Source organism: Bos taurus, chromosome 2 (genome assembly GCF_002263795.3).
Source record: "Bos taurus isolate L1 Dominette 01449 registration number 42190680 breed Hereford chromosome 2, ARS-UCD2.0, whole genome shotgun sequence".
In the NCBI taxonomy this organism is placed as follows: domain Eukaryota; kingdom Metazoa; phylum Chordata; class Mammalia; order Artiodactyla; family Bovidae; genus Bos; species Bos taurus.
Genome location: NC_037329.1, coordinates 133,308,454 through 133,324,925, shown reverse-complemented (window position 1 = coordinate 133,324,925; position 16,472 = coordinate 133,308,454). Strand labels below are relative to the sequence as shown.

The 16,472-nt window shown below is 60.5% G+C and overlaps 1 protein-coding gene across 4 annotated transcripts in view; it reads right to left on the bottom strand.

The window, feature by feature from the left end:
• The window catches only part of CAPZB (capping actin protein of muscle Z-line subunit beta), a 139,491-nt gene that overhangs the window by 15,702 nt on the left and 107,317 nt on the right, over window positions 1–16,472 (bottom strand). For all 4 annotated transcript variants that reach the window (XM_024999272.2, XM_024999269.2, XM_005203083.4 and 1 more), the window contains exons 5-6: window positions 1,842–1,983; window positions 1,396–1,512 (exon numbers count right to left, since the gene is read on the bottom strand). In XM_024999272.2, the coding sequence (XP_024855040.1) occupies window positions 1,396–1,512; window positions 1,842–1,983 (259 nt within the window). The remainder of the gene's footprint in view (window positions 1–1,395; window positions 1,513–1,841; window positions 1,984–16,472) is intronic.

Genomic DNA, 16,472 nt, shown 5'->3' with positions numbered 1-16,472 from the left:
GTGAATGACTACAAAGACTCATTCGTCTGAGTTAATGTGCGGGAACAAAGCCAGAAGGAACAACGAACCCAGGGATGATGGAAACCGAGACTCAACGTATCTGTCACGGGCAGAAGGGACAGAGCCCAAAACGCGGGTCCACAGGGAAAACCTCGTTTTAAGAAAGATCAACCACACAGAAACAGAACAGGAAATCCCTGGACTGTCAATAGTTCACAGGAAAGAGGAGGGGGCGGGGTGCCAACCCAGCCAACCGCACACCTGCGGGGCGCCCGCCAAGTGGCAGGGGACCCACCCTGGAGAGCAGGTTCTCTCCTGATGCCACTTCCTGCGGAGGCTGACGTGAAGGAGGGCAGCACGGGGCATCCCGTCGGGTTGGGAGATGCCCTCTGAACTCCTCCAACGTGCAGACACTGTGCCTCACGCAGGCTGTGGACAGCTTTAGCCAGACACTCGTTTTTTTTTTTTCTGTATGAGATGAACGGATACTCTGGGGTTTGGAGAGTGCCCTGGTTGGGTGCAGAGTGGAGGATGCTGGTGACTGTCATTCCCTTGTGACCCCATGTCCCTGGGGCGCTGCTGGGGGTGGGGGGGCCGGGAGTGGAGCAGAGAGCAGACGTGACCACCAGGCAGCTGCCGGGGGAGGCTGGTAACTGGCTCGGAGACTGAAGCAGGCTCTCCTCCTTCTGAAGCCCTGCAGCTTCCAGCTCAGCCAGTTCTCTCCTTCTGGGGACCCTGATGGCCAACCCCCAGCGGCCTGGTGCTCAGACCCCCTGGCTGCCATCACTGCTCACGCTGCCCACATCGACCACCCCCCCAAACTAAGAAAAGCTGCCCGATTTCACTTCAGGAAACTGACACCCCCTGTTCGTCTAACTCGACCCACAGGTAGTCACGTGACCCTGGCCCCCGGAAGTGATTCTGTTCTGGACAATCAGCCCGAGGCAGCAGGGAGACGCTCTCCCTCAGGATGGCCAGAGGTCGCCAGGCGCCCCCACGCAGAGGTCCAGGGTCCCGCCCACATCACGTGCGTCTGAGACCCCGCTGGGCTTGACGGCGACGGGGCTTTGCAAGTGTGTGAGCTGGCTTGTGTCCGTTTTTGCTTACGCTGGTTAGTTTTACTTCGGCCACCTGCGAGCAGGACTCACGATTAACAGATGAATCCACTCGAAAATGTAACCAGCAGCACATCCCAAACATACAGGAGCACCTTACTGTAAGCACCTTGACCCAAGGGAAAAGTCTCCCATGACTGAGTCTCAGCAATCACCCACAGGCCTGCGGGGCACCCCACTAGTCACAAGGCCACCCCTGGACCCTGTGGGGGCAGCTGCCCACGCATCTCCACACACGGCCAGTGCTGGGGCTGGCCTGGGCACTGCCCACTCGCTCTACCTGTCTGGTAAGGCTGCCTCCGAGGTTCATGGTGCCAGAGCCGGATTTGTTGGTTTGCAGCCACAGCATCACCGTGGAGGTCAGCTTGTAATGGGCGGTGCGACCACTGGACTTCTCCTGCAGGACGAGACAGAGATCAGAACCTTGCTTGTAACCCTGAGCTGAGCCCCAAGGGGCCCCTGAATTCAGGTCATTCGAGCATTCCCTTCCTAAGACCTCACCATGACGTGACCTTGTAAAAATCCCAAACGGTTTTTAAATTTAGGGGTGAATCTGCAATCATGTGTACCCCAATCCTCTGGGGATCTTTTTTATCAGTGACGACTGCATTCCCGACTTATCTCTGTCCACATGGCTATGGGCACTCACAGGAAGCAGCAGGGTTTTACACATCACAACATCGCCTCATCGAGCAGCACCCCAGGGCCAGCTGCGGGGAGCCATACCTGCACCTCCACCACGTGGATGGAGTCCCAACAGCCTTTGATCTTCTTTGATCCATCTCCAGCCTTCTTTATGAGGATCACTCCAGCAAAACCATGATCCAGATCCCAGAGGTAGACAGATGAGACACCACCTTCAAAATACCTGCAGCAAACAGGCCCACATCCTATTAAACGTTAAGCCCGTCAAATTGCAGATCACCACCCCAGGTCCCGGGGGGGCGCGTGGCCCAGAGTCGTCTGGACGTCCATCTGGGTTTACAGGCCCTCCCTATGGGGGCGCCATGGGTGGTTCGAGGCTGTGTCCTGTGCGTCTGCTGGGCAGGGGAGAGGGCGCTGCACCCTCTGGGGCCGGGGGGCGGGTCACAGAAGGAGCACAGAGCAAGGAGTCCTGAGCTGACTCTGAGCCTGAGCTGCCCCCGACGCTAGCTCTGCAGCCTCTGCCAAGCTGGCTCAACGTCTCCAGGCTTCACATCACTTTCAGAGGAAGGATCCGCTAACGTGTGTGACATGTAACAGACACTCATTGGGGCTCATTACTATTGAGTCATCGTTACAGTCTGATATTCCTATCTTTTGGGATGGCTACTTTACAGATGAAAAAGAAGAGGGGAAAAAAAAAAAACCCACAGCAACAACTGTCCAGACTCCTCCCACTGAGAGCAGACAGGGCTCTCCTCCTCTCCGGGATGCTCCAGTGCCTGCACACCCCTGGGGTCTATGGGTCTTTCAGAGCACCGGCTGCGACAATGAGGTTGGAACTCAGCCTCCTCTGCAGGTCTGCAGCAATAATGAATCAGAGCTCCTGCTGCTGCTGCTAAGTTGCTTCAGTCGTGTCCAATTCTGTGCGACCCCATAGATGGCAGCCCACCAGGCTCCCCCGTCCCTGGGATTCTCCAGGCAAGAACACTGGAGTGGGTTGCCATTTCCTTCTCCAATGCATGAAAGTGAAGAGTAAAAGTGAAGTCGCTCAGTCGTGTCCAACTCTTCACGACCCCATGGACTGCAGCCTACCAGGCTCCTCGGTCCATGGGATTTTCCAGGCAAGAGTACTGGAGTGGGTTGCCATTGCCTTCTCCGATCAGAGCTCCTAATTCAGCTCAAATGCAAGAGGCTAAGAAAAAACCAGAGAAGCCAAGAAAATCAGGAGAGGATCCCAAGTCCAAGGGCAGCAGGCAGCGGCTGTGCGTGCAGGCCTGAGGGACTCGGGCAGCGGAGACTTCATGCAGCGACTCCCAACTACGACTCTGGGAAGAGCTCACCTCTGGCGGCTCATGAATTCTCTACCGGAAAGTCTGTGGCCTCTCTGTCCCCAATTAACCCCGTGTGGATGGTGCGGCAGGCACACTCCAGGTCCCTCCAGCAGGGCCTGGGCCACGCACCGCCTCAGACACAAGCAGCAGGGCAGGCACTGAAGCGCGTGGGCGGGGCGTCAGGCAGACAGGGCCCCACCCCTGCCCGTGCTGTGCGCCTACTCGCCCAACGACGACTCATCCACAGCAAGAGCTGTGCGAGCTCGGCTGCGGTCTCCTTATGACACCGGGACGCTGTCTACTTTACAGGACTGTTCAGAGATAAAAACAATATGGGAGGACTTCCCTGGGGGTCCCGTGGGTGAGAATCCACCTGCCAACACAGGAGACGCAGGTTCGATTCCTGGTCCAGGAAGATGACCTGGCTTCCTCCACGAGCTGCAGGGGAACTAAGCCTGAGCACCCAACTACCAAGCCCTCGGGCCCTGGAGCCTGTGGGCAGTGAGAAGCAGCACGAGCAGAGAGGCCTGCGCGTGCTGCGACCAGAGAAAGCCCAGAGGCAGCGACAAGACCCCGCACAACCAAAAACACACACTTAACAGAAGATACCCGACCAAGGGTTATCTTCATGACAAGGAAGAAAAACAAACATCTATGTGAATTATACCTCGATGATGGTATTACACAATGACAATATAAATGGTAAATAGTACTCCTTAGAGAACGCGTGTGATGGGTGCGCAACAATTCTTTGTATTCTTGTTTGGATAACTTTGCTATAAATCTGAAACTCTTTCAGACTAAGTTTTTGCACAAAGGCCCCAGCGTGCGATCCACGCCAGGGTGAAACCAGGAGACCAGAGGACAGAAAAGGCAGGTGCCCCCGTGCTGCTGAGCTGCAGGCCCCGGGGCAGCCGGGTTCCCCGGCTTGGGCCCAGCACAGCCCCCTGGGCTGGGCGCCCACAGCTCCACACTTGGTCTGCTCCCAGAGCCCGCCCTGCCAGGGCCCCTCAGGCAGGCTGCCCGCGCTGCTCATCCCGCACATGTAACTGTCAGCTGAGACTCACGGCTTCGTGTCCCCTGGCGAGCCGGCCGTGAGGAAGGGCTGACGGCAGGGGGACATTTGGGGTGCCGGCCCCCGGGCCAAATGTCGGTCAGAAGACCAAGGCGGGGGCAGACTCCGGTCCAGGCCAGGGCGGTGGTGCGGGGAAAGCACGGGAGAAGGAAGAGAGCTGCCTGGGGGGCCAGTGACCCCCAGGAAACCGGCCGGCACCGGGCACTCGGGGACCCCGCTCAGGACGGCTCTCTCCCTCATTCTAGATCTCTCTCCGAACCCCAAGCGGGTAAGGCTTCTGGCTCAGAGCCCGAGATGCCCCCTCAGCCCACGAGCCACCTGGATCCGGCCTGGCCTGCAGTGGGCTGGGCACACGCGGGGCCCCCCTGGATTGCCCCTGGGCCCTCATGCAGGCGAGCGGAAGCCACTCTTTCCAGGGCCCTGCCTGCTCGCTCTCCTGGATTTTGCTCCCTCTCCCCCCTGCATCCACCAGGAAGCAGAGCAGCGCCACTGGGCAGGAGCGGGCAGCCCACAGCAGACCTGCCAACACCCGTCCTGGCGGGACAGGTGGCCGGCTTCCAACGTATGGTTTTCCCTTCTTGTCTGCAAGTCGGGAGAGCAGCCCCACATCAAAAGGGAAAAAACGACACCTTTTAAAAAGCAGCTTTTCCGGCGCACAGGCTCTGGCCTCACCTGCCCCCCAGACCAGAGTGCTGTTCGTGCTGGGGCTCAGGCAGGGCAGGGCAAGCCATGCTGGGAGGGAGCCAGCCGAGGGCCTGGCGGATCGATAGCCCCCACCCACATCACCCAGCAAGCGTTTCAGAAGCACCAGGCGGTCTGTGGTCAAGCCCCTCAGTCCGCTCCCTGGGATCCCTGTTTTCTTCCAGAGAAACCACACAGCGGTGTTTGACACGGAAGGCGGGACCGGGCGCTTCTGCTCCCGGCTCCCCATGGGGGCGGCGGCTCCCTGGCGTCTGCACTCCCCCGTGGACCACCCTGGCCGGGGCCCTTTAGGTTCAGGACCTGGGGGACACAGGAGGGCGGTACAAGCTTGAGTCTGGTCTCATGGGGGTTGCTATTCTTTCCTCCAAACTAAAAAAAAATAATCGTTACAACGTTGTTCTATGAAAGAGAAATTTAACATTTAGCCCCTAACACCATAAATCAACGTTTCCATAAACCTCATTTTTCCAAACTCCCCTCTGGTCTATGTCCAGACGCTTGCTTTGTATGTAACTGGAAGCACAGCAAGGGGACGGGGCTGGGCTTGGCTTTTCCCCACTTGGCGGGAATCACGCGCACTTTCGTGGGGCGACGTGATCGCCAGAACTGGTTTTAACAGCGGGGACGGTACTACGGCGGGTGGTGTCCGAATCTGCCGTCCACCTGACTTTTAATAACGCAATGGCGGCAGCTGCACCCCAGGGGCTCAAGCGCGGACTCGTGTTCCACTCCACCTAAAGGGACCTCCGGGGACTTGTGTAGCTGCGAGCCTCGACCTGACGCTCCAAGACAGAAGGCACAGGGATGAGCGAGCAGGCAGGGCTGGCTCAGCACCGCCCACAACGCTGGCCGCTGGGGCAAGGTGCCTGTGGGGCACAGACAGCCCGCGTCCCACGGTTTACGGCCCAGCTCTGCGCGCGCATTAATTAAAGAAGGGACCTCAACGGGTTTTTGGAAACTTATTCCTGCCTACCTTACTTTGATCATAATGACATGAAACGGGGGGAAAAATAATTTTTATGTGGTTCACATTTATGAGTCTTTACATAAAGGCTTTTGTGGGCATTTTAAGAATGTGCTAAAATGTGTCTGAAACCACATAAAGCATCTGAGGAGCCGCCGCCAGCACCAACAGCGCACACGTGGAAGCACTTTGCCGCCTCTGTGTGTTTAACGAGTCAAGTAGTATCAATATTGTTTAAACGCCAGCATGCCATTTCAATAAGGCGGCTCCCCATTGCTGGGGACGTGAATGGGGTTCGCCCGGCGGCCTGTGCTCTGACCTGGTTCCGTCGGGGACATCGGGGACCCCGTCACCAGGGAGGGTGGACAGGCCCAGGATCACGGCCACGGCCCCGCTGAGCTGAGCGCGACGGAAATGGTCCCCAGTCAAGTGGGCCACCTGGGGAACATCGTTAAAATGCAGATGCCCCGAACTGAACCCCTTGGGCTTCTCTCAGGCCTTCAGGGAGTGAGGGCTGAAACCCACACATGTGGTAAGGCTCAGTCAGTCGGTGGGGACATGGTGAAGAAGCCGCCGTGGAAAGATGAGCCAGGAAACCCTGGGTCCTTCACATCCCAGGATCATCAGGAGTAGGGGATGGGAGAGCAGCCCAGACCAGCCCAGGAACAAGAGGAAAACGCGGCTTTGCAGTCCACTCGAGAGGGAGCTCCGTCAACCATGGGCTCCCAGTCTCGGTGGCTTTCAAGACCACCCCGGCTGAGATGAACATTTCTTAAGGCAAACGTAGCCATCCGGAGCTCAGACAGCAGGGACTACAGTCAAGGGGCACCTGGGCTGGCTCTGTAAGTCCCACCGTCTGAAAAACACCATGCTGACTACAACCAGGTTTCATAAACTTCAAAAAGGCCGAGTCCCCAGGAGCTAGGAGTTGCAGGCAAGCCCTCGGGTGGCGGGCCGCTGACCTGCACAGCCAGTCGCGGCGGAGCGCCTGGGTGGTGGCCTCTTCATCCGTGAGCCCCTGCACCGGGTCAGTGAGGCGCCCGGGGTGTCCGGACTCCATTCTCCCCAGAGAGCCATTCCTCCCCCTGAAATGCCCTCCTCCACTGGGCCAGAGTCAGGGTCACACATATAGGTTCTATGACCGTAAGTCTCCAACCTCAGGACTTCTGGGGAGGAGAAGAGAAAAAGAGAAAAATGTAATACTTCACTCTCAAAATGATCTACTTCATCACAGAAAGGAATAAGAAATAACCAACTATTCTGACTCCCTGAGCTTTATGGGGTGTCTGAGGCTGAGGTGTGCGTGGAGACAGGGATGGAAACTCGGCTCAGGAATCTGGGCTGTGACCCACCTTGGCCAACATGGGGCCACGCGTGTAACAGGAAAGGCGGGACTGGATGGGCTTCGAGGCTGGCCTCCCTCCCTCCCGTCAAATCGCCCCCTGGGAGCTGGGCTGGACTCAGCTCTAACGCAGAGGCCCCAGCAAGTGACAATCACACGCCACGATCCGCACGCAAGAGTCACAGCCGGCACAGCTCTGTGGGCACAGGCCCTTCGTGGCTTCACTCCAACGTGCGGGCCCTCAGCTGGGAGCGGGCGAGGCCGTGGGTCTCTGGCAGGGCGATGACTCCCCCCACCCCGGAGGCGGAGGACGTGGGTCACCCCCAGACCCAGACTGGTCGGGGGAGGGGCCAGCACAAGGCCCCGCCCCCAGGTGCTGGGCTGAGCGCTGCTCAAGCTGGCGTCCTTAAGTAAAGCCGGGAGGAACAAGGGGGACGCGTGGGGCGCCCGTGCGGCGCTCTCATTCCTCAGGTAGAAACGCTGGCCCTGACGACGCTCCAGGATCTGGAGGCTGCGGGAGGGCTGGTGTGAGGGTGGCTCCGAGAGCTGCGTGCAGCCTCCTAACCCCTTGTCCCATGCACTGGGACTCGGCTCACACGCCTCCAGGGACGGTCAGTTCTGCCATGGTTTTCAGAACCCCTGCCCACGGCCTCGGGGCAGGTTTGCGGTGTGAACCCCTCCAGCACACACAGGTGCCGACGGGCCGATGGGCTCAGGCACACGCCGCTTTAAGGCCGGGTGCGCTCAGCGGCGCACACCTGCACGGTGCCTGTGCTGCTTTACGGCCTCTCTACAAGCCTTTTGCTTTTGTCCTTGAAGAGGGATGATGAAGGCCTCGCTGGGAACAACGGCCCTCGTATCTGACCGTGCCCCCGCAAGCACCTTCAGTCACTTTAGGCTGCCCGGGAAAATGCCGCCCTCCCTGAGGGGACGTGGACAGTCAAGGTCTTCCTGAGTTTCAGAGCCGCTGCCTGAAGGCTGTCAGCTGTGTCACAGGCTTTGCGTACGTCATCTTAGAGCTAAAATCACGGACACCCAGGGAGAGAAAGGAATGCACTCATCACACAGCAGAGGAGGGGAAGCTGGAGGCCCCAGAACCGTGCCTGTTCCGCTGGCCCGGGTTCAGCCTGTGAGGATGGACTCAGGTAAGCTCACCGCCCCACGCAGCTGCCTCAAGGTGGAGGAGCAGTCAGGGCAGGGAGGAAGGGGTCTCCAGGAGTCAGGCGGCACTGGGCACCCCACACAGGGAGCTCTAGAAAGGAGGGCCTTCCACTTGCAGGGGGCAGCAGGGGTTGCTGGCTGAGCCTCTGTGAGACCCCCGGCCTGGACACCTGCACAGAACTGCTTCCCGGGGAGCCCGGGAGGACCAGGGAGCTCCGCCAGTGGGAGGAGATCCTTGCTTCACCCCAACACGTGCAGCCACAAAGCCTGCCACGTGACCCTGGAGGAGCCGGTCCCTGACGCTGACTGGGGATCTGTCTGCAAACGGAGTTGTTTCCGCACGCTCCTGTTTTCCATTTAACTTTCTTCCAGCAGAGGACAATCAATGAGTGCCAAGGCATGCAGGCCCTGGGCATGGCGTGGGGACCAGGCAAAGCAGACCAAGTGGCTGGGCTGTCACTGGGCTCCAGGCTGGGAGCAGTGGGCGGCCGTCTGGACCCCGCCTGCAGGGCCTCGGGGCACCTCCACTGATGCCCCCGCCTCTGAAACTTACAGCACGAGAGCAGGAAGCGACTCAACTCCCCCCAGGTGGACAGGCTTCTCCTCGCTTGCCTCCCACAGGATCAGAGTGTGCAGCTGAGGCGAGCCTGACTTTCTCCCTTAGCTGCTTCCTGCACCCTCACCCCAGCCCAAGTCCACAGGCAGGGCAGGTCCTCAGAGGCCCTCCGATGGACGCGCGGCTGAAGATGCGAAGAATGTACGTGGAAGCTCAAACACTAACTACGCTGCCAGCGTGCTCAGAGCCAGACGTGACTTCCCCCCTCCAGCCCTCTGTCCCCACAGCACAGGATCTGCAGCAGGGGGAGGCGTGGCAGGGCCTCCATGCACAGAGAGGCCCTCCACCTCTGGGCAGGGACCCCCCGGACGAATCAAAGGGGCAGACGGCGAGGGTGAGGGCCGAGGCAGGCAGTCCAGGCCTCACCTTCCCGAGAACGTTTCTGAATACTTCTGTGACCTCAGCTCACGCTGCTCACTGCTCTCACCCGTCTCCCACCTGGTCTCTCATTCTGGAGACCTAGGGAGCTTGGACCGGCCGTCTCTGGGGAGGGGGACACAGGGTAACCTCAGGCCACAGGTGCCGCGGTCAGTCCAGGAGGAGCCTGGGTCAGGGTCTGCCTCTCTAGCCTGCAGAGCCTTGGGGGACGGCGGAGGTCATACAGTGAGCACTGTCCAATGTACTCTAGGACCCGCAGCCCCTTCCCCAGGTGCGGAGGACGACACCCCGGCCACGCCGCACAAGGGCCTCTGCAGCTCTCACCACCGTCCGGTCCTGGCGGCCCACGCTCTCCCGCCTCAGCAGCAAGCCCCTCGGCTCAGAGAAGCCCACCCGCTCCTCCTCCTCTGGTTACACAGCCTGGACTGGCTACCCACGACCACCTGAGGCTCCGCGATGCGCCAGGAGGACTCACTGGACTCAGAAAAGCCAGGCTCGCGGCCCCGCATCACTCCAGGGAAAGGAGAAAGCAGAGGTCATGGAGGGAACCAGGTGCGGGCTCCCAAGACGCCCCTGGCTCCCGGCACCGAGCCACGTGGGGTGCCCTCAGGTCCCAGCGATGGGCCGCGGAGCCCCCCAGTCTCAACGCCCGCTGCTCTTCCTGGTGAGCCCTCTGCCTTGTACACAGGCTCTGGGAGGGAGGCTGCAGCTCAGCACAAACCACAGTGTCTACATGACAGTCTCTGCACCGTGACCATTCCTATCAGGGAGCATAGGAAGCCCCCCAAGTCCGAGTTCCCGGAGGCCAGCCCAGGAAGCGCGGCCTCCGGCTTGTGATGCCGGGACGTCCCCCGCGACAGGGACGCCGCTCTGGGCCCCCATGGCCCCGCTGTGGGTGCTCTCCCCGCCGCAGCGCCCGCGTTTCGGTCTCTCTTAGCGCTTACCAAGAGAGTCCTTAGAGCCTCGGTTCACTCCGTTCCCTGGGGACCCCTCGCCCACGTGGCACCCGCATCGCTGAGAGCACCGCAAGGTCTCGGGAAACACTGTAGGCTCGGTCACAAGGACTGCCTCCCGTCACCGCACACGGCGACCACTGCAGCCCGCTGCTGAAGCAGACCTCCTTGGGGCCTCACTGAGCGCTGGGGCCGGGCCGCACTGGAGCCTGCAGCCTCCTGAGCGCGGCCCGCTGTCCACCACGTGTGCACTCACCCCACGGCCACAACCGCAAACCCACCCGACCTAAGACCGCCCCACACGGGACTGCCACCCAATGAGGATGATTCCGTTACCCTCGAGGGGCCAAGTGGACACAGGGGAGCCTTGGGAGGGGAACAGCACCCCCCACCAAGACAGGCACGGCTCAGTGAGACAAGGAAACAGAGGCTCAGCAAGTGGACCCCTGGCCCACTGTCAGCGAGCAAGGTCACAACAGAGAACTGAGGCCCGGCCTCCTCCACAGCACAGCTCCGCCCCGCTCTGCAGCCGGACCTGGACACAGTCGTGGGGTCAGAGCCAGCTCCTGGGAGGTATCCAGGCCCACCCACCCCCGTCGCCTGCTTCCCAGACTTCTGCTGGGCTTCCCAGGTGGCACTAGCGGTAAAGACCCGGCCCGCCAGTGCAGGAGACGAGACGCAGGTGTGACCCCCGGGTCGGGAAGAGCCCCTGGAGGAGGGCATGGCAGCCCACCCCAATATTCTTGCCTGGAGAATCCCACGGACAGAGGAGCCTGGCGGGCTACAGCTGTGGGGCCGCAGAGTGGGACACGACTGAGTGAGCACACGCACGCACACTTCTGCTACTTCCACTTCAGCAGCCAGCCTCCCGCTGCCACCTACGAGTCCCGTCGGGACAGACACAGACTCTCGGGCCCAACGCTCACGTCCCAGGAAGAGGTGGCCCCTTGGGGCCCAGGGTGCGAGGTCTCAGCTTTGAAGACACAAGAAACCTGGGCAACAGACTTTCCCCTGGACGCCCTGCACTCGCCGGCTGGTGCTGCTCAAGCACCATCTGACGGAGGCCCGGGGGAGGGAAGGGAGGCCGGAAGGACGGAAACAGCCAGAACTGTAAGGCGGGCCCCAGGGCAGCGAGAGGAGGCAGAGGACCGCGGCCGCTGCCACGAGAGGCTCGCGGGCCCCGCGCCTGCCACGGGGGCGCCAGCCTCGTTTCACTCTGTAAACTTCTTCCAGACAAGAGAGGCTGATTAGAAAACCTAATTAAAGCGTTTGAAGATTATCTAGGACCCAAAGCAAGAAGAACACAAAGTGCCCCCCGCCCTGCGCCTCCGCACCCCCGACCCTGGCCTTCATTAAGCTTTGATTTCAATCAATTGCACACCCACTAAAATTAACTTATAAGGCCAATAAATTGCAACCGCATGTTCGAAGGTATTATCTGCTGCGAGCCAAGAGCCGAGGATTGCAGAGCGTGGGGCAAGCTGTCTGGCACACATGGGAGCAATCACGTCTGAGAGAAAGCAGTGCCAGGCCCTGGGTTACAACATCTGGGCTCGGAAGAGCCCGGGCTGACCGAGGGCCCAGTGTGGAAGCCAGAGCGGGAAAGGTTCCCCTCTTCCCTGGGAACCTGGGAACGCAAAGCGCTGACCGTGGGGTGTGCGGCAGCCTGCTGGTGGCTCACACCGCAAAAGAGATGCTTCTCTGGCAGCAGCAAGCGCCAACCTCTGCTAGGCCTCCCTCAGGGAGATGGCTCACTGGGCCACCCCAGGCCCGGGCCTGAGAAAGCAGAGATGGCTCTGCCAGGAAAGCAGCGTCCCCGTGAGCCAAGTGCCTGAGAGGTGGCCCTTTCCGCTCCCTCTCCTGGCGCCCAGAGGCTGCTGGGGCTGGAGACCACCTGGGGGCGTGGTGGGGAAGACTGGGAGCTGCTGGGATGTTGGTGGCCAGGGCGGGAGGGCCTGGGAAGGGGAGTGATGACATTCCAGACTGGCGAGCAGACGATGGCCTCCCCCAGTGCAAGCACTCCAGCAAAGCCCGCCTGTCATCTCCTGAGGGTTTTCAGCAAATGAGCTGTTCATCTAAAATCAGAGCTGTGCAATCAGCGGCTGCTCAACAGTTACTCTCCTGGGAAAGTTTCCCTCCAGGATCCCTCTCTGTCACTAGCGATAGCAAAGCAGCAAAGCAGTAACTGTGGAAGGGATGGGAGGGACAGAAGGCGGCAAGGAGCCAGGAGGAACGAGGAACCGGGCTTCACGGGAACCAGGCAGGACCCTGGCTCGGCTCTCTAGGCCCCCAGGCACCTCGTGCCCGCTGTGGGAAAGCAGGCACGCTCCCGCTGCTGGCACTTCTAAGCCACGCTGCAGAAACCCCGCCCACAGGTGGAGAGGGGGTACCCAGAGGTGCAAGCCAGAGGGCCTGCTCGTCAGTCCGGTCCCGGCCTGGCCTCTCACTCAGACCGTATCACAATTCGACGTGCCGCTGACTCATCCTAATCCCTACAGAGTCAGAACCTCGATGGCCAGGCGACGCAAGCCCGGAGCCCGAGCACAAAAGCCAAGGCCTTCCTCCAGGAAGACGGTGATGGAACCTCCAGCCTCCATAGCAGAGAGACACCTCTGGGGGCTGGCGAGCCCCTCTCTCCAGGAAGGCAGGCCGGCCTGCTGGGGCCCAGGACACCTGGCCAGGCCGTGGCTCAGCTCCACCTCCACGCTCACTGCGGTCTCCTTCCCCGCATCTTGTTAGGAGAACGCCAGGATGCAGAAGGCTGGGGGACCGGGGCTGGGAACCAGGAGCTGTCTTCACTTCCACGGCCACAGGTTCAGGCTGAAGACATAAGCCAGATGAGGGCCCCGGAGCGTGGAATGGCAGGGAAGGGCGCCTTTGGCCCGTTTTTTTTTTTCTTTGGTTGATTCCCCAGTCCTTAGATGACGACCAGCCTCTGTGAGTGGAGTTCGGTGCACCTTCCTGGTGTAGACGAGGGCCCTTCCTGCTGGGAGCCACAGAACAAGGAGCGCCTGGAGGTGCCTCACAGCACGAGGGGTTCCAAGCCTGAGGGCAGTGTCCAGTCCCTTGGGGGTGGGGGGTGGTGGTCGAGAGGCCAGAGCACAAGGCAAACCCAGTTCTAGTTTTGCGACCCACCAGGATCCCAGAATTCAGGAACAGCAGGGGGTAAAGTCCGGGTGAGCACAGTGGACTGCCTGCGTGTTGAGGTCCTCAGTCCCCAGGGGCACAGGCCTGCAGTCCACCCCCTGGAGCCACGGGCACCAGCCTCTCCTGGCGGAGGCCCTGCAATCACTCGCTTCCCTCTGGGTCTGCCCAAGGCTCCAGGTGCCTGTCTGCAAGCCCAGGACACGGGCCATCTCCTCAGCCCCTCAGGCAGTGGCTCAGCGACAGAGCCAGCGGACGTGAGGCAGTGTTGGGGGAGCCTCCCCTCAGAGTGACCTTCTGCCTGAGCCTGTTTGCTGACGTGTAAGGAAGGCAAGTGTTGGAGAAGACTCTTGAGACTCCCTTGGACTGCAAGGAGATCCAACCAGGCCATCCTAAAGGAGATCAGTCCTGAGTGTTCATTGGAAGGACTGATGTTGAAGCTGAAACTCCAATACTTTGGCCACCTCGTGTGAAGAGCTGACTCATTAGAAAAGACCTTGATGCTGGGAAAGATTGACGGCAGGAGGACAAGGGGACGACAGAGGTTGAGATGGCTGGATGGCATCACCAACTCAATGGACATGGGTTTGGGTGGACCCCGGGAGTTGGTGATGGACAGGGAGGCCTGGCGTGCTGCGGTTCATGGGGTCCCAAAAGGTCGGACACGACTGAGCCACTGAACTGAACTGAAGCAAGTTAGGTGGAAGGCTCCATGGAGGAGCGCTGTGGTTTCCTTCACTGTGTGTGTGTGTGTGTGTGTGTGTGTGTGTGCGCGCGCGCGCGTGTGTGCGTGCACACACTCAGTTGTGTCCAACTCTTTGCAGCCCCATGGACTGTAGCCTGCCAGGCTCCTCTGTCCACGGGATTCTCCAGGTAAGAATGCTGGAGTGGTTGCCATTTCCTCCTCCAGGGGATCTTCCAGACCCAGGGACTGAAGACTGAAACCACGTCTATCGCGTCTCCTGCAACGGCAGGCAGATTGTTATCGAGAACGCCACGGTGACAGCAGAGGAGTCTTCTTGCTGTGGGGAGAGGCCTAGACTAGGGAGGGGCAAGAACGAAGGCCAGGATGAAAGGTGAGGCCCTGGCCCCAGGAAACCTGCAGTGACCACTGGCCTGCGCTGACCAAGGCAGGGGTGAGGCCTCCAAGCCCTGGGCTGATCTCTGTCTGCCCCAGAACCACAGCGCGGAGAGTTCAAGGTCACTAATGTGACATCTGACAACCCACAGGGCACTCTGACAACAGGAAGTGGGCAAGATACTAGGGGATGTGGGGTAGGAGGGGAAAGGAAGGAAAGAAAGAAAAAGGAGACTTGGATTCATAATTATTAAACGAGAAATGGGTTGGCTCAGCAACTGGGGAAATGGTCCTGACATGGGCCTCAGGAGTGGCTGTCCCAGAGCACTGAAGACTCTGGCCACCCAACGACAACTCCCACCACGGTCCCTCTGGGGGCCTGGGACTGCTGTGATGGGATGACCAGGCCGCCCCCACATACGAGGGAATGAAAGGCCCCCTGCCCTTCCCTGTGGGTGCCGCCTGGAGGCCATGGACCGTCTCCTCCCACCTAGAAGAGCACTCTGATTCACTGGGGGCAGAGCAGCATCCTCCGGGCCCGGACCCCAGCCCTACAGACCGTCCCAGAGCCCCAGGGGTGGCTCCAGGCCCGGACCCCAGCCCTACAGACCGTCCCAGAACCTCAGGGGCGGCTCCAGGCCCGGACCCCACCTCTACAGACCCTCCCAGAACCCCAGGGGCGGCTCTGGGCCGGGACACCACCTCTCCAGACCGTCCAAGAACCTCAGGGGCGGCGGCTCTGGGCCGGGACACCACCTCTCCAGACCGTCCAAGAACCTCAGGGGCGGCAGCTCTGGGCCCAGATTCCACCTCTCCAGACCATCCCAGAACCTCAGGGCCGGCTTGTCCTGTGAGGTCCCCTCTGGGTGCAGGAAGCTGCCCTGCCACCCCTCCTCACTTCCCCATAGGTCAGCTCCCCTTCAGAGGGGAGCACAGGCAACGCGCACAGGCCCACAGAGATACGGGTCATCAAGGCGGAAAGCCCCTTCACGGGGGACTCTGCCCAGGCGGGGGAACCTTCTCAGGAGGCAGTGCGGAGAGTTAGACCTGGGGGATGAACCAGCTCCTGCAGATTCCCAGAGGTTTAACCGCCTAGAGGACCTCCCTGAGCAGGGACCTCATGGCCTGGTAGACAACTCCCACGTACCCTACAGAGCCACTGTTCCGACAGGGAAGCCTTGTGAAGGGGGATGGGGAAATGCTCTACCGTATGAGGCCCAACGAGGCCTCACAGAAGGCACACGCTGAACAGACCGCACATCATTATACACGTGAAGCAGCGAGCCAGCAGGCAGGAGGGAGCAGTCAGAGAGGACACGGGCCTCTTCCCAGGCCTGCCCCACCCCCACTCCACGGCAGCACGAGGGGAGCAGCACACGCGGATCACGGTACCCAGGAAGTCGCCACTCGAAGGCTCACGCCTACCAGCAATCAGAACTGGCCTTGTTCTGCTCCTCGAAGGACCCGAAAGCCACCCTGCCTGGCTGCCCCTTCCCGCCCGGGCACCAGAGCCCAGGCCAGCTCCCGGACAGGTGCTCCGACCCCGCCACGCAAACCCCGGGCACTCTCTGTCCCATCACCCTCTCAGCACCGACCCACTCTCGCTCTATCGTCTGTGTATCCTCAGCGGACGCACCACGCAAGCAAGGATGTGGTCATCTGGACTCAGGGCCGGAGCCCTAGGACTTGGCGAGCATCTGGCTTGTGTCAAACAGGCCAATGCTGGTCAAGTAAATGAGTTAAGTTTTGCACTCTGAGTTGGATAAGGATGGTTTTAAACCGGAATAGAACATGTGAAATATGCCCCTGGCTCGGTGAACCTGGTGAGAGACTTCACCTCTCTGCATCTGTCACTTCCTCTGTAGAACGGGGAGAACCCTCTTGCACAGGCCGATGTGAAGATTCGGTGAGACCGAGAGAGGCAGCGGACGCCAGGCTCGCCAGGTACTGGCTGGTAACCGCTGCTAT